The following is a 26,581-nucleotide window of genomic DNA, read 5'->3' as shown; positions in this document are numbered from 1 at the left end:
ACTTATGTGCCAGGTGAAGCCAGGAAGAAATCTGGCTCTTTCGAGTCTAATTACAAAAACACGGCTACCAGAGTCTCCTGCAGCTGGGCAAGGCGCTTAGGTCTTCTGCACTGACAGCTCTGACCTCTACTCCAGCAAACACTTGTCAAAATGCCAGCAGTAATTACCTGGCTGTTTAGAAAGCAGCAGTGGGTGCAGCGCCCCACCTTTCCTCATCACCCGTCAAATCTTGAGCTGCAGCCATCAGCGTGCTCTCGGGCAGCGCAGCCCTCCCTCCTTCTTGCCAGCCTGCTCCAGACCTGGGAGGGCCCCTTCCAGCGGCAGTGCTTGTCCCATCTCCAACCCCAGTGGCTGCGTGGTCCCTGGCTGCAAGACAGGGGCGGGGCGGGTCCCTCTCACGGGGTGAGACCCTCCTCCCACATGGGACAGCATTCTCAAGTGCCAGCGCAGGCCACGTCCCAGTCCACGCTGAGCCCACGGTGCGTTCTCCGTGCGGCAGCCAGAGGGGCCCTGCGGTGCTAGCCCTCCTGCTCAGACCCTCCAAGGCTCCTCACCCCCCGAGGGAAAGAGGCCAAGTCCCTCCCAGCCCTGCAGGGCTGGTCTCCGGTCACTCGCCCCAGAAACACACCAGGCTCCGGTCACACAGGCCTCCTGGTGTTTCAGGACGTGCCAAGCATGTGCCCCTACTTCCTCACTCCTTCCCAGCTCCACACGGCTGCTCCCTCATGCCCAGTGGGCATGAGGCCACCCCAGGGCCTTGTCCAACCACCCGTCCAATGACACTTCCTCTGACCCGTCCTGCTCAGCTCCCATGCCTGCCTGGTCTCTCTTCGGGACACTTGACATTTCCTGATGGGTGTTACAGTATATCAATTGCATTATACTCTACAGTCTAACACAGTACATTCCATTGTACTACACTGTTACATTGTATCGCACTGTGTCATATTATATCATGCTATGCTACGTTGTATTTATTACCCATTACATAATACTTACTTATCACATAACGTTTATTTCATGTGACACATCACATTACATAATGCACGTATGTCGCATAGCATTAAGTAACACTTATTGTGCCACATTGCGTTATGCCGTGCCGTACCCCATCACATTGCTAAAAGATGATTAGCCACACCTTCTCCGAAAGCAGAGCTGCAAAGATTGAGCAGAAATATACTGCTTCAGAACAAACTACCAAGGAAAAGAAGAGAAAAAAAGGGGTTTTCTGTCCCACCCTGTTTGACTAGATGCCATGGCTGCAGGGATTAAGGGTAACTAACCCATTATTTCCGTGTACTTGGCAACACAGCAAATGCCTCCGGGTGCCATGCCCACTTCCTCTTCACGTTCACACCCAATTCATGAATTAGGCAGAGTTCCCAGCAAAGAGTCACCTGGTGGGACAAGGGATCCTGAAGCATGGAAAGCAGCCACAGCGGCGCTGAGCTCACCCCCTGGTGTTTGGTGGGGAGCAATGTGGTACAGCCGTGCGCCTGTTCATTACGTTTTGTATCATTTTGTATGAAAATAGCCAAAGAAACACCCACATTCCATCAGCAGGGTTGTGTCACTAATGACAAGAGAGGTGTCAACAGCGTGGTATTATTAAGGCCCGAGGGAACCACGTGCAGAGTCAGACTGGCAGGCCACACATGACACCCGCAGCATTTCAACAGGACGCTCTGTTCCGTGTGTGCTGGTGACATGCACAGGCCACCCCCACGGCCGGTCCCAGCAGGCTCTGCCCCACAGGGACATCAGCTAAGCTGCAGAACAGAGTAAAAGCTCGCGTCATCTTTTAAAGTGAGAAGCCACAAAAAGACTCCTTTTGATTCAAAATTCTCCCTCGTTAACATGTAAGTCGACCTCTCTCGTGGACACTGCTCAGCAAGGTCACCTCTCTTTGTGGCACCAGACACTGTCGCCAGGCAGATGTGGCCACGTGTCACAGCACAGGGCTATCTCCTGCCCAAAGATAAGGTCCTGATGACAAACTTACTTTTCATAGCCCTTTTCCTGTACAGCCTCAGGCACATTCATAACATGGTAAAATTATTCAAAACACAAAAGAACTCATTTTTAACTGTCTACGTTACCAATTTTTTACTCCTACAACAAGCAGAAAACACGCTGTCCTGCACTTAGATGGCAGTTAACATGGATGTGCTGGTGTGTCACTCAAACATGTACTTCACGTGTAATTTCTCCCTGGAAGCACTTTAGTACGGAGCTACAATGACCAAGAAATGAGATTTCAAGTAACTGACCTCATTTTCCCCGGAAAGCAACAAAAATGACGCAAGGCCACTGTCAGTGAGTATGTTGTCATAATTAAAAAGGATAAGGACACTTGCTCCCATTTTCGTCCTCCCACAGCACCCTGAGTTCCAGCAAACCCAGCTCTGAAAGTTCTGCTGCAGGTACTGGGTGAACAGGCAGTTGTGGAACAAACGGTGAGCGTGTGTCTGCACAAACGCTGGTGGCTCGTTTGGCCTGTGTACTCACTGGTCACTCATGTGGAGGAGCTGGGCAATGAATGGACGGTGAGGGGAGGACGGGCCAATGGACATGAGGGGCTAAGCCCCTGACACAGAATCACACCTGCGGGGGGGGCGTCTGCAGTGCCGTGTGCTGGCCTCTGTTCCCAGGACGCCGAGCTCCGTCTCATGGAGAAACACGACAGTGAAATGAGGCCTGGGGGAAGCCGCTCTCCACGAAGCTTAGATTTGTAAGTTTCCGGAGCATAGCAATCTTGCAATGAATTCTTCTTTAACCAAAAATATTTGGCCCCAGATCACCACTTCCAGCACACAAAGGTCAGTGAGAGCACCAAGACACCCTGATAGTAAAATCCAACAGCAACGAAACAGAGAGCCCAGCCGTTTCCACATTCACGGCACACAGCAGCTACTTTTCCACTTGTTTACCAGCAACGGATAAAGAGACAAGGTTTAGAGGGTTTCAATAAGTGACATCACGGTTAACGAGAACCAAATATTCCAGTCCCTACACCGAGCAAAATAGTTTGCTGCGTTTTGCATTTGAAACAGAGATGCAAATTTCACTAAAACCCATTCATACGTTCGCAAGAACAGCCCTGGCTAAAGCTCAGCGTGGGCTCTGCTGTCGGGTCAGTGCACATCCAGCCACATCTACCAACGGCGACATGCTGAGAAAGCCTCACCACTGCGTCGTGCCGAAGCGCTGCACATCATCAAACAGTTCTGACGCTCACTGCGCTTTCCCACGAGGCGCGAAGATTGCACAGACATTTCACAAAAGGCTTTAGTCAGCCAAAGCAGACATTAGAGCCGAGGACAACGCAAACTGCCTCCAGCACTTCTGTTCGCTGAGACCCCAGTCGGTCGGGCTTTGTGTTTTCACTGTGGCAAACGCCAGTCCCGAACCCAGGACCACTCAGTAGGTCCGCAGTGTGTGTGGGACTGACCGGGAGACGGGCATCGAACGTGAAGCTACAAGCAAGTCACTCGTGTGTCCTGAGCCCTCCGCTCTGCGCTGTCTCAGGGGCGATGGGCAGAAGTGACCCCCATACTGTGGCTACAACATGGAAATCCAGGACTGAAACCGCGTTTCTTCCGTCCACACCGGTCTCCGCAGGCACCGGTCACTGCCTCCCACACACCAGCCTCCTGACCTCACAGAGAGCGGTGTGGCCAATGTCTACCCGAAGCCTGGCCACGTTTCACAGCAACGGCCAGGCCCAGGCATGTTAACTGACCCCACTACTGCTTCACTGTCTCCCCACCAATTCTGGGGTACCGGGGGGACTGTGCTTTCCACCCCCTGCCTGGGCTGTGTGTGTGTGTGTGTGTGTGTGTGTGTGTGTGTGTGCGGGTGCGCATGTGTGTGTGTGCATGTGCGTGCATATGTGTGACCGTGTGCATGTCTGTATGCGCATGTGTGTATGTATGTGCACATGTGTGACTGTGTGTGTGTGCACGTATGTGCATGCATGTGAGAATATGTGTGGCCATGTGCATGTCTGTGTGTGCACGTGAGTGCATGCGTGTATTGTGTGTGCATATGCGTGACCATGTGCATGTCTGTGTGCGTGCACATGTGTGTGTGTGTGCGCGGCTGCACCGGAACGCCTTACCTGCTGCCTTCACCACATCCGCAGTTGTCACGTTGTGGACATTGGCGCTCACTTTGAATGTCACTGCTGGTCCCAGAACCCTGGAAGAGACAGAAGGGCATTCAGGGTCAGCTCAGCACACGGCGCCGCTTCCCGCAAGTGTGTGCACAGCGCCAACACGCTCACAGAACAAGCGTGTGAACACTGACACACTCGCAGGACACACGCACCCAGGGCCACCACTCGCCCCACGTGTGATCGTGTTCATGATGATGTGACTCTGTTCCCATTTCCCAGTCATTCTGTTGACAAGCTTTGCTCTGAAACACAAACGATGGAGCTGTTATAAAAAATTCCAATCTACCCCAACAGCCCAACAATAACGAGCAGACGTTCTTGCAAACGAAAAAACTGTTATGGAAACAGATTTTATATTTAGTTCCCAAGGGAGCAGAATGACTCAGAAGCGGAAAGGAAGGAGACTGGTGTTTTTAAAGTCTCGACAGGAACCATTTAAAAACGTATCAAAGTTGTTAAGAATCATCCGCTGTAAGACAAGTGCCAGGAAAGAGCAGGATTTTCAAGGCTTTTTAAATACTCCATTGACCATGACTCTGAAAACACATCGCTAATAGGCTGATTCTTCCACAGACCTCATGCACTTTAGAAACTGTATTACACGCACAGCCAGCTCCAAATGGAGCAGGACTTCAGGGTCCATGGACCCCGCTGGACCCGTCCACAGACCACAGCTGCAGACGGAACGACCGACTTATACACCGTCTCCAGGAGAGTTCCTCCCAAGGACACAGCCTGAGGAAAGGACCGGCTTTAGGTGGGAGACATTGACTCTGGACTGTCTCAAAAGCAGCAGACACACCAGTGGGGAAAAGTCACCGTGTCAAAACTCTGCCACCTCTTTTGATCTCGTCTCTTGCCTCCCCTCCTTCCCAAAGCTCATCCATCCGAGGCCAGGCTCCTGCTGCTTGGTCTTCCTCCTCTGAACCTCGAGAGTTCTTGAGCATTCAGAGGTCATCTCCACTCGTGACAGCTTGGTCTCAGCCTCGGGCCGAGTCCTCACGGCAGTTTTGGCTCACGGCCCTCTGAGAGGGCAGCGTGGTGCCACCGTAAGACAGCGCACTGAGCATCCTAGCGCCATCGCTGGGGCAGTTCTGTGGAGACAGCTTAGCGTCCGCTCGTGGTCGGCCGCTGCCAGTGTCCAGTGTGTGCAGCAGGACGGTCTCACTCACGGTCCTTCCCGAGACGTCTCTGCCCACAGCCACCGAGTTCTGCTGAAACTCCCTACCAGCTCATGTCCTGGCAGCCACCTCCCGTGTCTTCGTGTCCCGCCTGGGGACCGCTGCTTCGCTGACCCTTGAGCAGTGCCCCTCACTCTGCTCACACCACGTAGGCTCTGCAGGCCCTTGCGTCTGAAGTGACGCCATCAAACCTCGTCCCTCCCGCTCCTACCATTCAAATGACCTGGGCTTCTCCTGGGCCTGAAGCGAAGGCCATTTCTGCCTGTGTGCATTCACACAGCCGACTTTCCTGCCACCCTGCTGTGCCCCCTCACTGTGAGAACTGGACTCTCTCAAAGCCCCACTCGGTCAAACTCCCTACAAGCACTGCGACCATGGCAGCCCCTCTGTGTCGCTAAGCTGTCCCAGCAAGCACAGCAATCACCTGACAGTTAGCGCTTGAGGGGCACGGGAATTCTTTTATAGACGGTAGGCTCTCTGAGGGCATGCCATGTCCCCCGCTAGTGCCTCACTCAGGGTGGATGACATCTGAGTACAGCTGTCTTCTGGAATCCAGGAAAGGCCTCAAGGTCACGAGCAGCCCTCACCTGCCACCGGGACAGCACGAATGACAGCTCTTACCAACAGGATCTCAGGTTGACACGTACTTTCTAAACCACATTCCCTGAGCTTCGATCTTTCCTCGGTGCCGAAAGTTGTCTCTCACGACCACACACTCCTGGCCTGTTAGATGCAGGGCCCTCACGCATCAGTGTCATGGGCACGACCACCCAACGCCTGCCACCCCACACCTGCGACCAGTGCAGGGATCCATGGAACACAATGGCTGGTCTTCCTTTCAGGATGCTGCGTGTCACTGCTTTGCCAGTTAGGGACACATGTGACACCCTTAGAAGGCGCCTGGTGTTTGGGAAGTACTCCCGAGGGTCTGCTTCACTGTCATCGACACCCACAGACTCCTGCACGGGTGATGCGCCGAGCCCTGGCCCAGGCAGGCGCTGTCTCTCAGGGTCACAGGACGGTGAGCGACCCGACCCACCGCACAGCCTCAGTCCACGTGACCATGACATGCTCTGTCCCAACACCCACCACTCCTGTTTCAATGTGCGATGGCGTGAAAGTGTTTGTACCGAGGTGTCACCATTCTGTCACCTCTGCCAAGCCCTGTAGTCTCTAGGCCTCAGTTTACACCGCCGTAACAGGGGAGGCGTGCCCTGGTCCTGGAGGCCTGGCTGTCCCACGGCCAGTTGCTGTATGAAGCCAATGCCCAGTGGTGGCACTGCTGACCGATGAGCAGCGTCCCAAGACAAGACGAAGTGAGGCCAGGTTTGCAGAGGCTGAGCAGAGGCCACAGACCTCGTCCTAGAAAGCTCCGCACGTGTCCCCACCACTCAGAGGCCCTGCCGCCCTTTCACAAAGCACGGCCAGTCCTGCCGGCCCAGCACCAGCGGCCCGAGAGGCAAAATGTCCACTGCGGGCTTCCGGAAGCAGATGCTCCAGGACGAGCTTCTCAATGGCCACAGCTGGGCCCCAGGCAGGGGCTGCAGCGTGTGCACCCAGTCCCAGAGCGCCAGACCCCCAAGTAAATGAGGGTTAAGTTGATAAAACATTTGCAAGAGTGCCCCAAGGGGTGACTCAACCCAGCACAGCGGCAACACCCTGTAAAGGGAACAGACAACCGCCACAGAAGGCAGTTCTCAGCGGGGGCAACATGAGACTCGTTTTCTTCCTGTTTTTGCTTTATGATCTTTGGAGCTAATTAATGTGAAGTCTATTTGTCTTTCAACTGCGAGAAACACCAGTGCTTCCGAGCATGGTGTTGTCTGCAAACAGTGGGCCGGGACAGTGGATTTGTGGGAGCCCTGAGGCCCTGCGGTGAGAGCTGTTCCTTCCGAGGGCCCCACAGCCCAGCCGGGGACCAGAGGCCACCTTGCTGTGCTGGGAAAATACTACCTGCTTGGCACAGGCACAGCGACCACAGCGTCAGGAGACGAAGCCAGAGGCTCCACCGGGGAGACCTCACAGGCTGCTTCTCCCATCTCGCTGGCCGGTCTCCAGGATGGCAGCGTGGGAGGAAGGCTGCCATGACTGCCACACAAGTGCCATCCTGCCTCACGGCCCGCGAGTGGTCCCTGGACGCTGACAGATGCCTCAGCCCACTGTTGGCCTCTGCTGATGTTGTAATTTCCACTGTGTGGCCGTCAGCCATAAAGCACTTGCACATATGTGTCTGCAACACACTGTGCAAACCACCCCCCTTCTGTTCTGCTCACAGGGATGCAGATTTGCACAGAAACGACTTGGCGCCCGCCCTCTGAGGCCACAGCACCCATCACTGAAGACATCACCTAGCACACAGCACGTGGGTCTTGCCCCCCAGCCATGAACGAGCAGGCGGGGTGGGGGCAGGCCTGTCTGCACATCTGCTGTTGCAGCCCCCTGGACCATGACCAGGGCAGGCGTGAGCATAGTGAGTCCCCGCAGCACCGTCCAGCTGTGGGCCTTCCACACTTCCGGGCCGCCGATTCTGTGGGAAGTTGGCCGAGGAGCAGGTACCTGCTACCTGACAGGCTCACCTAGTGGAAGAAGATTCCAGAAACTGGCGGCAGCATAAGGCCGCTCGGGTGTGTGGTCCCGGCTTCCCCATGCTAGGCCCACGGTGGGCTATTCTTGCTTATCTGAGCCTGAGAGCCACAGCGGACATCAGAGCAGTTAGTACGTCAGAACGGCATTGCCGGCAGGTAACAGCGCAGGCCAGTGTGGACTGACGCCCGCACGGACACAGCGGCCCCTCTAAGCCGTCTGCTGCTCACTATGCTCACGCCTGCCCTGGTCGTGACCCATGGGGCTGCAGCAGCAGGTGTGCAGACAGGCCTGCTCCCACCCCGCCTGCTCCCAGGACCTTCAACAGGGTCTCGTCAGCCCAGGACGAGCTACGTAACTCTGGGGCCCAGGGCAAGATGGAGATGCGGCCCCCCCTGAAGAAGCAAACATTCAGACTTTCAAGGCAGACACAGCAAGGCACTGAGTCCCTGCCACAGCCCCTGCCACACCCTGGCCTCCACGTTTCATAGGAGGGGAAACTGAGCTTCAGGAAAGCGAAGCTCCCGAACTGTGATGTCATTTCACAGTAGGAAAGGGCACTCCATCAATAAATACGAACACCTTGGATTTATTTACAATGAGAAATGGCCATCTGTCACTCAAACAGAAGCATTATTTGTGAACGCACAGTGGTTCCTTTCTGCTGCCTCCTCTTCAGTCTCATGACAAGGCCAAGGCAGAGGGCGACGTTTCCTGGAAACTCCGTGTTTCTAGGGAAACACATGTGCCACTCAGTCGGACCGTGGCGATCTTGCAGTGTATGGACAGGGCACATCCAGGGCTCCTGCTCCAGAAACTGAGGGCTCCTGAACAACAGGCTCCGCCCTCCTGAGGTGGCGTCACTGGGGAAATCCTGAACCCAGGTGGGAGCAAAGTGAAAGCCTCCCCGTGCACCAGAGCCTGCAGCAGCGGACAAGTAAGTGGGAGAGCCACCATAGCCGACCGGGCCCTCCTGTTGGCTGTGAGCCACGTTTACTTACCCTGAGCATAACCTCTGCCACTGTTAATTTGCACTGCCCTGGCACGCACACCAAATTATCCGGGGCTTTGTAATCATGTGGGCTACGAAGCCAACCAGAGGGGTCCAACAAGCGGGTTAAAGGCCTTCCTGCTACTTCGATTTCCTCACAAATCAGGGAGACGAGAGGAGGGGGAAACAATCACAATTCTGCCCCAAGAACCTGAAACATACATCTGGAAACCTCCAAGTTCCCACGGATTCTCTCACATGTAGAGGAGGGTGTGGGGCACAGGAGCAGGGCCGGAGGGGGCCTCGACGTTGCTGAGGCGGTTACAGGACGGAGCTAAGCTTGGCCACCCCCCCACCCCCCCACATTGTGCACAGAAGACTTAATGAAAAGTGTCAGGGCTGTGAATTCCCACTGCCGCTTCTTCAGTAACTGTCTTGGAAAACAAGAACTCTGTATTTTCATCAATTCAGTAAATCACACAGATGGGAACTAAACTGCTTCTTGCATCACGAGAACACATGAAGATTGATCACAGAATTAGACTGTCCTCCCGGACGCCCTCTGCTCCTCCAGGCCTGCGTGGGGCTGAGCTGCAGGCTGAGCCAGCGCCGGTCCCGCCTCACTGTGGGGCAGCTCCCCTGGCACCGCCCACCCGACTGAGAATCCATCAGCAGGGCATGGACAGCCGCGATTGGATTATAAAGTCATAACTGCGGTCGTCCTGCGTCTGCTGGCATAATTACATCAGCATGCTAATGCCGTTTTAATGGTCTCTAATGATGTAATAAGAAGTAATGGAATTTGCTTGACAGCTACATAACCATTAACAAAACATATTAAGCATAACTAGTACTTCCATAAAACGCAACCTGTGAAAGCGCCGGCTTGCATGGTGGCCGCCCCCTTTCCTAGGGCAACGTACACCCAAGACTGTGCAGTCAAGACAGAGCCACGAACGGGCCACGCAGCCGTGCCCTCCCCGAGGCTGCCCCTACCCAGCGAGTACGCAATGCCCCAGTGTGCTGGGTCCCGGGACACGCATGTACAGCCTGTATGGGGGCAACCTAACCATACACGTGCGCACACGATGACAGACATTGTCTGGGGGCTTCAGCGATGCCTTTGGCACCAAGAGCACCAGGCTGCAGCTGTGAAACACCAATGTGACTAAGAGCAGGGGGCCAGGACACAGCCACCAGGGAAGGACCCAGCAGGTGTTTGTCTCACAGGACAGCTGTGGACCAGATTCCCAAAGGCTTAAAGAGACGGCACTGCTGTCAGCTTTGCAAGTAGAAAGCCCCCAGTTTTCTGAGCAGGGAAGACTGGCAACTGATGTTTACAAAAGCTCTGTTCTGGCCGCCGCACAGCTGGCAAGCTCCACCTGCCCCTCCGGAGGCAGGAGGTGCTCCCTGGAAGTCCCCCTGCTCAGGCTGCAGACACGAATGGGACGGATGGGACGTGGTCTGCATGGGAAGGACCACAGCAGGAGGGGGAGCCAACTTGAGGAAAGGGAAGGGGGAGAGGGACCGCAAGCCAGCTCTGTGCCTAAATCAGCGTGCCCCTGAAGCCCCTCCAGTCTGACGGCCCCGCCCACCCGAAGCCCCTCAAGTCCAGTGCCCTGGCAGGGACTGTCCCGCCACTTTGCTGAGACTCTCTTAAAGGTCAGTGGGACTTGTCTGGGTGAGATGCTGGGGCGAAGGAATAGTTATTTCGTGAACACTCAGTCACCTTGATGGGGGAAGAAGGGGAGAAAGGCCACAAGAGGTGACATGGAAGCCCAAGGGACATGGCAGGAGTTCAGTGGTGTCACGGCCCTGTCTGGTCTCGACCTTGGACAAGAAAGAGAAACCTCACACCTTCCTTCAGCAGCACCGATAAAGCCCGGAGACGGCAGCAGCCGAGTCCCTGCACATTCCACCTCCCTCCTGTCTGCAGGGGTGGCGCTGACCACGCGCACAGACATGTCCGCTTCCCGCCTGGCTGCAGGGCAGCTCCCTCCTGAGTGCAAGACGGTGGTAACAGCCGCCGGCCCGATGGAATGGGAAGGACAGAGGTCGATCCGGAGGGCTCCCGCCAGCCCCCCACCCCCCGTCACAGCCCCCCAACCCCCCCGCACCCCCCCACCATGCCCCACCCCCCACCACGCCCCCACACAGCCCTCCCCATGTCTGTTCTGATTGTGGTGAAGGAGCATGCAGGTGTGACCTGTCCTGCCCTCGCCCTCACCTCCCAGGCAGGCGCCTCTCCCCACACACCCACCTCACACGAGGTCCCCGGTCCCTGGTACCTGGATCCGGCAGACTTAGCCCTCCGCACCCAGGCCAGCCTGACACGTCCATCTCCTGTGCGCGCCCAGTCCAGGCTCCTGAACTGCCCTCCTCCCCCCACTCCTGCTCAGCACGCCCCACCCACACAGCCCCCCTGGGCTCCAGGTTTGCACACCCACATGAGGTGAGCACAGGTAGCTCCCGGGTCACCGTGTTCTCGGCAGGCCATGGGGTCTCATTCCCACTGCTTTGGGAATTCGTGCTACGCTCTGTGCTGGGCGCTGGGGTGCCCTGCCAGAGGCACCTAACTTCCCTGTGGGACATCTGCCACCGTCCCTACCTCTCCTCTTCCAGAAGCTTCTGGGCCCCAGGCTCAGTGAGGTGCTTCCCTACACACACGGCCCCCAGCTCCCTCTACATGAGCCACGTGCACATTCAGTGGTAAGATTGAGGCAGGACAGTGTCCCTCACGCCTACGCCCAGCTCCCAGCACCAGGCCAGGGCACAGCAGAGATGAATACACACCTGCCGTATGAAGCACAGGTGAGTGTCTGTGGGCCGCGCCGCAGTGGACGCCCTGGTGGACGGGGGTTCAGCTCGGCCCACGTGTCTAGTCCTGAGCCATATGTGCGGCCATCCTTAGGCTTCGCGTGGCCAGCCGTCCACACCTGCGCTTGGCAACCCCCACCCACTCCTGCATCGATGCGTTTCCGTTTGTCTTCTTGACGTAGTGCTGGTGCTCTGTGCTCTATACACATTCCAAGAAACGTCACGGCAGCCACCCTGGGCCGGCCACAGGCCAGTGCCCCTCCGGCCCCGGGACAGGGCAGGCCCTACACTGCAGGCTCATGGTAAGTGCTGACACACCCGTCCCCAAGGCTCTGGCGCGTCTGTGGGGATGGCACAGGCTGAGGAAACTTCTAGAGCAGGGGTGTCCAAAATGCGGCCCGTGGGGCAACTGCGGCCCACAATGCATTGTTAATTGGCCCGCAGCGAATTCCAAAAATATATTTAGTTTACTTAAATAAACCAGGTGAGGCAATACGTACTTCACCTCGAGTGAGTGGCCCGGCTGTTTGTGTATTTTACCGCATGTGGCCCTTGGTGAAAAACGTTGAGAAAAGTTTGGACACCCCTGACCTAGAGCCTCCCTGAGTCTGGGAGCAGCAGGGCAGGGAGCCAGGGCCTCCGTGGGCACCGCTCTTCCAGATCATAGTTCTTATAATTACACTTGGACTTCAGCTATGTTTAAGTAACTTACCAAACCTCTCTGGAATTTTCCTTTCATTCTTTCCAGAACAGTTTCTCTCTGATATAATTAACACCAACCACAGGCCCACAGTCCTCTTCCTTGCAAAGCAATTTACGAAAGGGAGCCTGGTGGGAGCCAGCGAGAAACCCAGAGACCCCGGCCCACACTCACGCGATGTCTGCGAAGACACTCATCGGCACCTGCAGGAGATGTGCGACGGCCGCCGTCAGCTCCGTCCCCTTCTGCGGGCTCAGGGGGCTGTTGGGGGAGAGCAGACAGGAGGGGGCAACGTGAGCAAATGGAAGTCAGCACGACTTGAGACGCCACAGTCCCCAGGAGCTCCCACCCAGCCCGGGGGGCCTGAGAGCCGCCCGCCCACCACATTCGTGTCACACAGCGAGCGGCTCCCGGGGCAGTGGCATCAGGTGCTTCTCCAGACGTGATGAATCACCTGAATTTTCCAGCAATAAGACAAACAATTCAGTGCAAATGGAATTGTTAGGACGTGTGATGGGCTCATGATGCAGCAATGGCTCGTCTCTGCCTCAATAAGAATCGTAATAAAGTGAGAGGCTGGGGAGGGCAGGCTGAGAAAGGAGAAATGGGAGACGGAGAGAAGCAGATGCTGAAACCAAACCTCAGGACGGGAAGTCAAACGTACAAAGGAAACTCATTTTTAAACAGGTTCATTTCTAAAATGAGTTATATGCCAATGAGAGGCGATTGCAATATCAGTCTGAGGGTTAGCAGAGAGACGGACGGCCCGCCAGCAGTGACTCATTAATGGATGCGATCTCCAGGTGACCCCCAGCAAGGCCAGCTCCACACAGAGAGGCAACGGCAATAACGCTGTGATTCAAGGTTCAGGCTGCAAATCCTGAGGCCTTGCACTCAGCCTTGCGATCACGCGTTGCCCGTGAAGTCCTGTCAGCACCCCTTCAGGGCACTACTCGGTGACGTCCTTATGGAACAGCTGTGGCCCAGCACAGGCTTCCACCCCAGCTGGCCATGCAGTCACCCCCTGTGCCCACGCAGAGCCTGGTGCTGCTGTCGTAGGAGAGGCAGCAGTGAAACGAGACCGGGGCCCACATTCACGGGGCTTACGTCCCTGCGGGGACACAGGCAGCAGACAGTCTGTGTTTTCCTGGGCTCAGCCATGTCACCAAAAATCCAAACTGCTGACGTCCTAACCTGAGAACCTCAGAACGTGACCTTGTAAGGAAACGGTGGCCACAGGCGATCAGTGTAGGACCAGCTTGTTATGGCTGGGCCTGATCCCACATCACCAGTGTCCTTGCAAAAGAGGACATCAGGACACAGGGACAGACGGTGAGGAGCAGGTGCCGAGGCCCTGGGGCAGGAGGTTTTGGGGGCTCTGGCCGGAGGGTGGGAGCGTGGAGATGGAACTCTGGTGGCCTCCCACGATCACTGTGACTCCAAGAACGATGGAGACTCAGGGGTGCAAGGGGGCCCCAAATGGCTCATGGTGGCTGGGTGGGTGTGGGGAGGGCTCGCAGCCTGGGACACATGAGTAAGGCGTGCGGACGGGACTAGCGGGTGAGCCACCATGTGAGACACAAGGAAGCCACAAGCTGGACGACGGCAGGAGGCCCCACTTGGCACCCACGCTGGGGAGGAAAGCCCACTGGAGGGGCTGCTTGGTCAGAAGGACGGACGAAAGGCAGCCCTGGACTGCAGATCCCGTCCGAACTACTTTTCACCGTCCTCTCCTTTCTCACCTCATATAGGTTCGAGAGAGGATTTGGGGTGACCGACGTGCGGTGAGGACAGCAGGCCTGGCAGAGTCAGTAAAAGCGGCAGCTTACTGGCCACTGCCCTCTGATGGTTGAGACACGGGGCCTCACTACCAGCCCCCGGAGCCAGTTTCCTTCCCCTGGGCTGCTGCAGCCTTAAGCAGAAAACCTGGAGCAGCTGGCTTCTCGCCCTACGCCAAGCATCACCCAGCTTCCAAGCAAGGTCTGCGGCCAGATTCTCATGTCTGACCAAAGGGGTAATACAATGAGGTGGGGAGTCCAGAGGCTCTCATGGGTCCTGACCCACATTCCTTCACCACCACTATACACAAATGGAACAGCTTTCCCCTTGACAAGATTATTTAAAACCACACCGAAGAGAGTGAGGATGTTCGTTGCTGAGCACAGTTAGGGGCCTGCGTGCTGCCCAGTGAGACGGCCCTGATGACACAAACACACGAGGGCACCCGCCCCTTCCTGTCAGGGCTGCAGGCAGGGGGCAAATGGCACATGACTCCAGTGGTTCCATTCAGTAAGTCAGCAGACAGACAGTGCTGACTGGGCTCAAAATGAGCATGCACTTGTTTCTATTTTATTTTTAAAATACATGCCATCATCTGTCATCTCATGGTCTGAACTTTAGAAAGCAAGGGAGTTCATCCCGAAGATCAATGGATGGAGACCGCATGTGCAATCTCGTCAGTCTGTCTGTGACAGCTGTCACCCTGAGTACCTGGATGCCCGGGACTGCGAGGGGAGGGGAGGTGTGAGTACTGACGGCTGCGGGCGCCTCACTGCCGGCCCCGCTGTCTGGTGACAGGAGCGATTTCACAAGCCAGGCGGTGTCTCCTGTCTAATGCTTCTCCATTCCGAAACCCAGCAGCGTGTTAATACCACTGGTTAAGCATTGGGAAAGACGATGCTTCCAGGCATCTGCTGAGTACGCAAACTAGGGGCACAGGAATGACCCATACCATTCATGCAGTGGGAGGCTCGCGTGAGAGGTGACAGCACCCAGGACGGCTCCAAACACCACACGCAGCACAACAGACTTCCACGGTGCCCTAAGCTCATCGCTGGGGTAAGACAATGGATGAACAACGAGGAAAACTGAGTATGCTTGATGACGAAGGAGCTGTGGAATGCCACTCTTAAAACAACACTAGTGAAAACAAGTAAGGATCGGAACGACCAGGCAGCACCACCTCTGGACGCTTTCCTTACGCTCTCCAGCACGCTAAGACTGCAAGCTCTCCCAGGTACGGCTCCCAACACACCTGTAGGAAGGTGCCACTGTGAACCTCATCTTAGGAGTGGGAACGGAGACCAGAGGAATTTAGTTCACTGCTCAAGGTCAGGCTGTGAGTCAGTTCCCCAGAGAAAAACCCCACCCTCAGTGTTGTTACTGAGCGTGTATTGTGACATAGGCTTCCCGGGTGGTGAGCCCAGGTGGCCGCTGTGTCCAACCTGTGTCACACCTGAACTGAACTGGACAGCGTGTGCCCAGACCGCTCCACGCCTGAGTTGTTTAGCAGTTACTGGGCTTTCCTCGTGGGCAGGTAAGATCCCGGTGACAGCAGGGTCTGTTTGTCCACAGGGCGGACGTCCCTGCTGACCTGACAGGGACATAAGGACTCTGCTCAATGTTGACCGTTCATTTCCCTTTGGCTGCTTCATGTTCTGACTGTGGACATCACACTGTTTATTTGAAAATTCAAAGGCAGGGCACCAAGTGATTGATGGATTCCAAGATGCAACCAGTCAACTTTGGTACAAACTCTTCTGATGAGATGATATTTGAAACCAATGGATAAAGTGAGGTTTTCATGGGATTTACCGTTTATTCTAATTATCCCTATCCATCGTTGTAACAAATAACGACATTTATTCTATTTAAATAATCTTATCAGGTAGTCAAAACTTTTGCTAACCCACAGAAATTGTCCCCAATGCAGAGAAGAGATATTTCTGATGAGAGCAAATGAGAGAAACCAGAGCAGCTGCGATGGTTCAGAATTCTGGCTTCGATTCGGCACCACATTTTTTCCCTGCAGAAGCCTAAGAAAGCCCAACGTCCCCGTAGAACGTTGCTGAGCCGATGACAATCTGCAGCCAAACTGAACCCTCCGAGTCTGAGCTCCCGCGGCCTTCGAGAGCACGCACATCCATCTGGAGCCGCTAACAATGCTGAGTGACTCACTAGTGAGTTGTTACAGCCCCAACTCTGCACAGGTGAAACGTCCACCGGTAAGAAACTAAGCCACTCTAACCATGATCGGTTTTAACATCAAGATGAGACCACTTCTCACCATAAGTATATTCATTCCTCCAAATTTCTGAAAAACATCATTTGCCAGCAGCTGAATACAAGTGTAAGTACACAGTGTCCTGGAGTTACCTTTGTTAAAAGTGTCTGCACAGGGGCCGGCCCGGTGGCTCAGGCGGTTAGAGCTCCATGCTCCTAATTCTGAGGGCTGCCGGTTCGATTCCCACATGGGCCAGTGGGCTCTCAACCACAAGGTTGCCAGTTCGACTCCTCGAGTCCTGCAAGGGATGGTGGGCTCCGCCCCCTGCAACTAGAAATGGCAACTGGATCTGGAGCTGAGCTGCGCCCTCCACAACTAAGACTGAAAGGACAACTTGACTTGGAAAAAAGGCCTGGAAGTACACACTGTTCCCCAATAAAGTCCTGTTCCCCTTCCCCAATAAAATCTTTAAAAAAAAAAAAAAGTGTACGCACATCTGAAAAAGAAAGTGGGACAGTACTGTACACAAACGCAGAGTGAGTGCGCTCGCACAGGTCTCAGCCAGGCCCGCAGCAGGAAGGAGAGGAGGATGCCCGGCCTCGGGGCCGCCCCGCCCCCACGGCCTGGCGGCACTGTCCCCTGGAGCCTCACCCAAAGCCCCACTGGCAAAGCAGCCTGGGAATCGCAGTGAAACCGCCTCATTAGGTTGAAGTCCAGGCCAGCTCACAGCTCAGGTGACACTTTGCAGGTCAGCCCACGGTGCAGACAGCGAGGATGAGGCCAGAGCTGAGGGGAATGGCCTGAAGGCCACACACCTACCGGCCAGGCTGCCTCTGTCCCTTCTCCACGCCAGCACAAGGGTCTGGGAGAGAGGGCCCCTGGCCCACCAGCCACCTGTCGGAGCCGTCCAGTGGCGTCCACAACTGTCAGGGTAAGTCCTTGCTGGGGCCTGGCGGCCTCGCCATGTACTGCCCCCTCCTCCAAAGTTCATGCTTCCTCCTGAGGCACACCCTGCACAGGCTGTTCTCCATGCAACACAGTTCCCTTCCCACCCACCTGCCCTCCACGGAGCTTGAAGTAAGGGCCGTGACGTCTTTGGAAGCTTGAAATGGACCCCTTCACGGGACTCAGGGAGGCTGAGCTGGAACTCAGTAATCCATAGCCAGCTCTTCCGCTAACATTCTGCCTTTGTTATGTCACCGTCCCCAATAAGCCAGTACCTCCTGAATGAGCTATCAGGACACCGTTTTTCCATTTTCCTTCTCCCTCTGGCCTTATTCTTTATTCCCAGACTTACTCCAGTTTTGACAGCCCAGCAAATCTCTTCTTTCCATGTTTTACTCCCTCTTCCTTACTTCCTTCTATGTAGGAGTGAAATTTGAACTGCTTAACTCAAACAGACGTAAGTCTAGGCCAATTTGTGATGCAGATGACACTTTGCAAAAAATCAATTGTAGCTGTTAGGCAGTGACGGTCCCTGTGGATTATTCTACTGTGGAATTTCACAGCCTCACTGAGAAGGAAGTGAAAACCTGCTCCACTGATGATGGAAACCTGATACCAAGCGAGGCTACGTGGATATACACATGGGAAAGACAGAGATGTAGGGATAGGTGATACAGGGATATAGGTGTAGGTGTAGGTACACAGAGATGGAGACCGAGATGGACGTGGACATGGACACAGATACGGATATTTGTGGCGACCCCCTTGCTGCCATCAGAGGCCATCACAGAGAAAAGAGAAGCAAGTCCAGCCTCTCACACCCTCTTAGGCCGTCCCACATTTCAGCACCGAGGCTACAGGAGGCGACCTGAGGACAGGCCCGAGGCAGAGAGGGTTAGCGGCCCAGGCCCCAGGCTTGGTGGGACGAGCGGGCTATTCCGATGCTTCCCCCTCCCCACTGCCCTCCCTGGCCCCCCAACCACCGACCTCACCCTCGGCTGCAGCACAAAGGTGGCGTGTGAGGAGGAGGCTCACAGTCAGAGAACTTAAGGGGCCCCATTCTGGCAGAGCACCGTCCTTCTGGTGTCTTCCTCGTGGCTAGACATGGCCAGCTAACGTGGAAGCCACTGGGTCAGAGACACTGAAACTGTTTTCATCCCACCGTATCTGAGCTTTTATGGTATTTTTCTCACTTCTTTTTACCACTGTAGTTACAAGTCAGACAAGGGTAAATATCCTCCAGATCTAGATTTCAAGCCAATAACAGACATTGATTCCAACACGTCACTGGGACCTCAACAAAGGAGAGGAAAGTGAGCCGACAAGTTCGGTCAGCCCGCGTCAGAAAACGAGTTCTGACGTTGATGTTGGAACAGACTGGACACTTGATGTTGAGACTCTCTGTTACTTTTTAGGCATGAGGGAACGTTAAAAGGAAAGAATCCTTATATTTTAGAGATAGTTCGTGAAATGTTTTTCAGACAATACAACTGGGATTTGTTCCAAAGTAGCTGACAGGTAGGAGTAGACGGTGTGGATGAGACAGGTTGTCGGGTGGTTGGGCCTGGGTTATCTTGCTTTTGGGAATGTTCAAAATTTGCATAAGAAAGAGCAAAAACCAAGTCCATTGCCTCAGGAAAAATACGGAACTGAACAGGCAGGAAATCCGCTGGAGGCTGCGGGAGAGGGCAGCGCCCAGGACGAGGGAGAGAGGGGTGGCGTGCGCTGGCAGGGGCACACGCAGCCTCCTGTACATTCCGGAAGCAGAAGGCAGGCGGGCTTGGCCCAGCACCAGAGAGGAAACGCGCGGTGCAGGTGCCTGCAGAGCCCATAGGCCCGGGGTCACCTGAAGGCTTGGTCTCCATGGTGCAGACAGTGGGCGTCACCACAGGGACCAAGGGCAGAGGGTGACAGTCAGATGCAGACAATGGGGCATTCTCTCTCTTTGGTGCAACATGCTTAACGACTGAAGAAGGATGACGCAGGGAGAGGCCCCGCAGTGACCAGGGCAAGAGAGGCTGAGGCAGCACACGGAGAGGCAGGGAGGGGAGAGGGCGTGGACAGACTCTGACAGCTGGACAGGGGACGTGAGGCCTGAGGGCGGTGGCAGCAGGCACCGGGGGCATGGAGACCACCACTCTGTCCCACCCTGGGGAATGTCAAGCTTCTTCTGTGTGTCTAAGAGGTGAGGGGCATGGAGGTGCTCCCAGAGGCACGGCATGGGCGGCACTGCCCGCAGACCACAGGTTGCGGGAGGTGATGTAAGAGCTGGCCTGACAAGCCAGAGGCTCTGCAGGCAGCTGGGGGCTGTGTGTGCAGCCGGGGGGCTCTGGGACAGGCAGTGGGAGAACCCGGATCAGGGAGCACTGGCTGTCGGCTGGGACCCCTTCCTCTTCACCTCACTGGCTCCCAAGAGGAGCCGGATGGTCACTGCCGAGCACAGCGGCTCACAGGTCAGGAGAACAGGAGCCAGTGGGCGGCCTGCTCCCGAAGGCCCTGCACAAACTCCTCTCACGCTCTAGGTGATGGACAGGAAGTACTTGAGGGACGAGGATGGTTGTTTGCCCCCAGGCGAGGCCAGTCTTGCCCGAGGATGAACGCAGGGACCTGACACCCTTTCCCCGAGGCCTCGGCAAGTGGAGAACCTGACTTCCGAACGTTCTTCCAGACTTTTGACCCCCGAGCCCTATAATTCACCTGTGGATGAAGGACGGACCGTGTGTGATGTCTAGGTGGCATCTCTCTGATCAGACAACTTGACTGACTCCCACAGGGGAGGTGCTGCGGGAAATGTGTGCCTAACACACCTGCTTGGAAGCCGGGTGGGACTCGTAACCACAGTAATTAGGACATTGTAACTTCCCTGATTGGCTTATCCCACGTGAAAGAAATCTTCCTGGTAAGAAAAACCTGACAGCGGGAAATGTAAAAGTAAACCAGCTGTGTTTGGAATTTGACAGGCGTCAGAGCAGCTCCGGGCCGACGGCCCAGGCCCCATCCCTCCTGTCGGCATCTGCTTCCTGGGTGACCACACTGAGGTCACGCTGCTCTGACCCCCTCCTCCGAGCGGAAGCTATCTACTCCTCTTTCAGGTGGGGCTGTGTCCTCCTGCATCCACTCTGCTGGCGGCCAGCGGGCTGATGCTCTTTGTTCACTCGACGTCCACTGCGTTCCAGCCACTGCTCATCCTGGGTCACGTTCACTATCCCCAACAGCCCCTGAAGGTGGGCACCACCACCACTGCCGCTGAGATGAGGGGACCACGCCAGGGGATATGCCCCTGCCCGAGCCCCATGGCGCTGGGGGCTCCCGCCCTGATGGTGGGCTCCGTGTGTGGTCGTCATCCCACGGAAGCTGCCAGGACCGGATGGAGACCTATGCGTGACCATGCTGCGCGAGTGCCAGGTGCTTCCCTGAGAGCCAGCTGGGCTACAGGGACCCTCGTCCACAGCCTCGTCCCGAGGGGTGGCTACAAGCTTCTCCAACAGACTGTGTGTCTCCAAAATCAAACTGACAACCGCCCACAGCTGCCCTCAGCCTGCACATGCTCATGGCCAGGTTTACTCTCCAAGGTCACCCTCGACGTCTCCTATGACCCTTCTCCAGGAACATGGCCCAAACACGAGGACTCAGTTTTGTGAAGGGAGGCACGTGGTGAGCAGGATAGCCCGTGTCTCTGAAGCATTTACTCGTCAGATGTAAGAGGAGTTTCTTCTCTGCTGAGAGGTGAAAAGCCCCTTCTGCTTCAAACTCCCCCTCCATCCCGTGATCTCTTCCCATCAGCCTCACTTGAAATAATTTTAAAACTGTCCTTAGAGAACTGGGGATGGCCGTCCTGCCCTCCATCCAGTCTTGAATAATCCGTCTAGTTTGTAAAAAGAGGATGAAAATGCAAACGGCGAAGGATTAAGCTACATCCAGCCCGTCGGGAAATGTAAGCGCGGGAATGGCGGCGACAAAGCCCCATCACTCTCCCCTCGAAACGCCCGTGGGGAGCACGTGTGTCAGTGAGAACACTGAGTTGTGAGTCCCATTCCTTCTCCTTTGTATGGGACAGCCAAATATACACAAGTCCTCGTTTTTAAAAGAATGGAAACAGATGTTTGTCAATAGCTGATCTAGTAAGACTTAAGCCGAAATCTGGTGAAATCTTGCCCCTGAGAATCCCAAAGTACCAGTGAATTTGATACCAGAGGCGGAAACCTCAATCTCTGTCTGGGGATGGAAGAAGGTGTAACCTCCTAGCACATCCGACCGGGCGACACACTAAGAATCACTGGCACAAGCTGAATGAGCAGCACCATGTGTCTTTCACCTATTGAGGCACCAAAGGAAAGCGAAGTCAGCCAAGATGAGACAACGGTTTTCCTCTGACCCAGGCCAGTGGGCGTGTATGCTCATGTCCCAAAGGAATGGGCCAGGAAAGCTCTGCAGGAAAACACTGAACGCAACGAGAATCGCCTCCCGCTACGGCTGCCCTTGCGCCTCAGAAGTCAGGTGGAGCAGGAGGAAACACCGGTAGGATCGCGGTCTCCCGGTCAGACGTGCTGACCGCCCCGAGCTGTCATTCCCTCCACGTCCACCCTGATGCAGAGACCAGCAGACGGACTGTCCTGCTCGAAAGGCCCCAAACAAATGCACCGTCCTCAGCTGTCCACGGTGACCCCAGGGGCCCCTTCTCCTCTGCGCTGCAGCTCAACCCCAGGACCCTGAACAAGGAGTTTGGGGCACATGGCTGGCATCACCTCATGCCGGGACCGCGCCCTCGGGGATCAGGACACGAGGACACGGATGTCCTGGTGGGAGGAAAGGGTCGCAGACCAGCTGTGCCGTGGACGTCCCACTGGTGCTCACATATACCCATACACATGCCACGCAGAGCACACACATGCACACAGTACACGTAAGCACATAGACACGTGCACACAGTACACACACACACACACACACACACACACACACACAGCACAGTGAGGTTTCCAAGGAGGGAAAACTCAGAACACGGGTATTTGATGCATAGAGTAGGTTAACAGGCTGTGATGACGTCTGCGTCCCCGCCTGACCTTGGCTGTCACAGGGCTGTGCCCTCAAAGCACATGCCGGTCCCCTTCCCGTTTGTACGTCTCCACGGGCTCAGCACCTACTAGGAGCTGCTCATTCTGAGAGAAGGAGACGAGGACAGAGCGGACTGTCCAGGCCAAGGGGTCAGACACCGGGGGCGTCGGAACCAAACAGACCCTGTGAAAACGGACACGCCGCTTTGGGGTCAGCAGAAGCATGCGCTGTGAGCGTGTCTCTAAACACACCGGTGAGAACAGCTCTGCAGCTGAAGTCTTACGCTTCAATCTGCTTTGATATGTGGTCTGTGGTTTGGTCTCAGGGAAACGTGTGGTGCCGTGGTGGCATGCCACTGCTTCTCGCTGATGACATCTGCTGCGTGCAGTGTGGCAGCAGTGCACACACGCTGGTGGGCATGAGCATAGGGCGCACGTGCCGAACCAGCAGGAGAGCAGCACCCCGATGCTGCCCCTCCCACGACAGTGATCACATGACCGGCTTCTGAACTAGCACAGAAGCACTGGGACACACGGACACCAGAAAGCAAAACCAGGTTTTACACATGTGCACACTCGTGTGTGTGTTGCCAGACTGATGTGTTTTTGCCTTGAAACGCCTTTCATTACTTGACGATAATACAACATTTCACAAAGCATAGCATCAAAGTTTGGATTCATTAGTGAAATGACCTGAAAAATGGGGCTGACCCCTTGTCACCTGCTGACTACTGACGTTTGCATTCAGTCCCTCGTCACACTCAGGAAACGAGGACAGCGCACGCTGTTGCCGTGAGGCCGGCTCTGCCCTCTGAAGCACGAGGACTCAGACCCTGGTATCTGGACTACACTGCTGGGGACAGCTCCTGGAGCTCACGGGCCAGAGGCCAGCGTCCAGCAGAGGCAGCCCAGGCTCTGCTTCCCCCAGCGCCCCGCCGGCCCCACCTGAAGACCCATGGCTTCAACGTGCCCTGTGGTGTGACCAGCAGGTGGTGAGGCCACGACCAAAGATGGAAGGCTTCTGGCGGGTTTATTTTATCGGGAATGGCCCTCAAGCTCAGGCCTCGAGGTCCAAAGCGCAGGGTGACAGGGACGGGCTGGCCCCTGGCTGCCCTCCCACACGTGAGGTACCAGGATGCGTGAGCATCTCCCCACTGAAGACAGGCAACAACGGAAGCACCCCCACTCCAGCAAGGCGCCAGGGTCCTGGGCACCAAGCACAAAGGCGAGCTCTTTGGCCCTCCCATGCCAAGGCTTGCCCCACCCTGATCCCCGTTTCCTGGACAAGTGTCCTCAGAACCACGTAAATGACATCCCGACTGATGTCCTACTCACTCGTTTTCTGTCACGATGTAGCCGTACTCCTCCTCCGCGGAAGACTTGGCCTCCAGTCTCAGGCTGTCACCCGGCCGTCCCTGAGCTGCTGCTTCGAGCGGCTGGTCCTCTTGCAAGGGCCCTGGAACCCAGTGCTGGGGCTCCCCAAACCCGTTGCCCCAGGGCTGCGAGTGTGGCGGCCTCTCCAGCATGTCTTTGGAGTACGTGTGACTCTTCACGTTTTCCACTCCAGCTCCCTCCTCCTCTGACGACAAGGAGACCTCGGGCTCCTCCGATTTCTTGCTCTCCGTTTTGAAGGACTCTGCAAGAGGTGGGACTCCAGGCAAGAGTCGAGACCCGGGATCCTGCAGGAGGCCACCGAGTTCAGGGCTCAGACGGTTGACCTAGTACAACGGAAACTCTCATGAGATGACATCTGGGGGAAAGACTGTCGACTTACACAATGAAAAGGCCCCGTGTGACAAAGTCATCCATATGGGACAGTAACAGGCAATGCGAAATGAAGGGTGATGAAGGCCAAGCTTTTCCTGCCTGCATTTAGGACCACGTCGAGGTGCGCAGATTTCCGCCCGATGGAGCCCGCGTATCAGGACCCCTTACTAACGTTCCTTCGTGCAAGCAGCACGTGCAGGTGCACACATACATGCACACACATACACACAGCCCTTCCTGAAGAATCTGAATCTGGATAGTCAGTGTCAGTCTCTAAATACAGCCCATGTGACTCCGAGGCCCCCTCCTGCCCCTCTAGAAACAACCAACAATTAGTCACAACAATAAGTGGCATTTTCTGAGCCCTCACACGGCTGAAGGCTTTGCACTGATGCCTTCCATGCATGAACTCAGAGTCCTCATGATAAGACCAACTCAGGAACTGTCAGCCCCTCCCCCTTTCCACAGGGAAACCGAAGCACCCGGAGTGAGTAGTCACAGGGACATGAAACTGCCTCTGAACGCCATCTAGGGGAACTTTGGCCCTCCCATGCGAAGGCTTGCCCCTCCCTGATCCCCGTTTCTTGGACAAGTGTCCTCAGAACCACTTAAATGACATTCTGACTGATGAATGTCAGCTTACAACTCTGACGACAGCGCTGATTCCCTGGCAAGCCCTGTGCGCAAGGCCGGGTGTAAACCGTCCATTTCCCTATTGCCCCACCCAGGAGTAGAGAACCAGCTTTTGTCTCTACCCTGTATTCCCTGGGCCCTGAGAGGTTAGTCATGTGTAGGGGATCACAGAGGTAGTGACTGGCAGATCCGGGATTTGAACTCGGGTCTAACTGACGTTGAAGACGGCCCCCCCCGCCCCCCCCCGGGCTGCCCTCAGACACCAGCGCGGCTCTGTAAGGAAAGAGACTGTCGCCCCTACCGCTCATGGGAGGGAGCAGAGCAGGCCAGGGACCCCTTCCAGCACAGTGAAGGCCAGTGCTTCCCATCCTTTGTAACCATCAAATTACATCGCCAACGTTATAACAGATAGAAACAGGAAAACTGGATTTACTCTGCAACTCACTTTACCAAAACACATTTAGGTAGGAAATTAAGGAAGGACTATAAAGGAAGTAATTATTCCCTTCTTGACTGAAAAGTATTTATAACTTTTTCGTTTGTGCTTTGGAGTATTTAAAGAAAATGCTTTGATGAAAATAGTTGCTCAAATTTGTGTCCTGAATGACAACAGTACATAGCATTTCAGTTACCAAATAGGGATGGGAAACGTCCTCAGGCTTTTGAAGGAACAAGAATGACATTCTCACTTAAACGGTGCTTTGTGTGAGGAGGAAATACAGATGTTATTAAACAACAAGAAAATACAATACTCTAATACCCTTCTGGAGAAAACTGCTTCAGAATGTACCCCGAGTGACGGACAATGAATTAGAATTCTACTCAGTGAACGAAACAGTGTGGAGTAGAAGCCCTGGGTCCTCCCGGGGGCGGTTCTGGAAGCAGGCAGACTTGTCTGCTCTCTGGAGACCTTCAGCCTGGGCCCGGCCGCTTGGCCATGGGTCCTCGCTTTCCCACCTCTTCATAAACGAGGACACTGTCCTTAGACCCCATGTCTCCCTCCTCTGCTCACACAGGATAGCCCACCATTTCTGATGGACATTTAAAAGAATTGCTGATGTTTTTTTTTCCTCTGCTTGCTCGCAGGCGTTGAACCAAAAACCACTAAGACTAACTGACAAGAGAAGCACTAACCAAAGGTCTTTTTTTCCACACCACAAAAATAGTTTCGTAAAACCACATAATGTCATTGTCACTGCTTATGAAATGACTTTCTGCATCCCTAAGATTATAAATGAGCAAAGGTCCTTCAGTGGGAAAAACCCACAACGTGCCCAGAGACGGGGTGTTATCTGCATCTTTCACGGCGTCCTGGACCAGCGCTGCATGACAGAGCATCTGCAGTGACGGGAAGGTTCTGTGTTCGCACCACCTAACCACACACGCCCAAGGCACACTTGAAATGTGGCCAGTCCAGCTTGGAAACCGAACTTTTTATTTACCTCATTTTAATAAATTTAAATTACAGTTCAAGTAGTCATGTGGGTAGGGACCACCTTTCTGCACAGCGCAGGCCTGACGACCTTGAGCCAATGAGCGTCCCTGTGACATGAACCCCGGACACCAGCAAACACAGGACAGTGGCAGTATTAGAGCATGCCTGCGATGCATCCTGTATGTTACCTCTTATCCCTAGGTGGGGACAGTCTAAGGGACAGCAATTTTCTTCTTTGTATTAACCATATTTTTCATATTTCTACAATGGATAAAGATTACTATAAAATCTG

At 55.1% G+C, this 26,581-nt stretch overlaps 1 protein-coding gene across 2 annotated transcripts in view; it reads right to left on the bottom strand.

Moving 5' to 3' along the window:
* PTPRN2 (protein tyrosine phosphatase receptor type N2) overlaps window positions 1–26,581 on the bottom strand; it is a 419,388-nt gene that overhangs the window by 218,457 nt on the left and 174,350 nt on the right. For both annotated transcript variants that reach the window (XM_074315027.1, XM_074315029.1), the window contains exons 9-11: window positions 23,790–24,172; window positions 12,627–12,713; window positions 4,124–4,203 (exon numbers count right to left, since the gene is read on the bottom strand). In XM_074315027.1, coding sequence (XP_074171128.1) covers window positions 4,124–4,203; window positions 12,627–12,713; window positions 23,790–24,172 — 550 coding nt within the window. The remainder of the gene's footprint in view (window positions 1–4,123; window positions 4,204–12,626; window positions 12,714–23,789; window positions 24,173–26,581) is intronic.

The sequence above is a fragment of the Rhinolophus sinicus genome, linkage group LG11 (assembly GCF_036562045.2).
Source record: "Rhinolophus sinicus isolate RSC01 linkage group LG11, ASM3656204v1, whole genome shotgun sequence".
In the NCBI taxonomy this organism is placed as follows: Eukaryota; Metazoa; Chordata; class Mammalia; order Chiroptera; family Rhinolophidae; genus Rhinolophus; species Rhinolophus sinicus.
The sequence above is the reverse complement of the archived record's forward strand: the minus strand, read 5'-3'. Positions and strand labels throughout refer to the sequence as shown.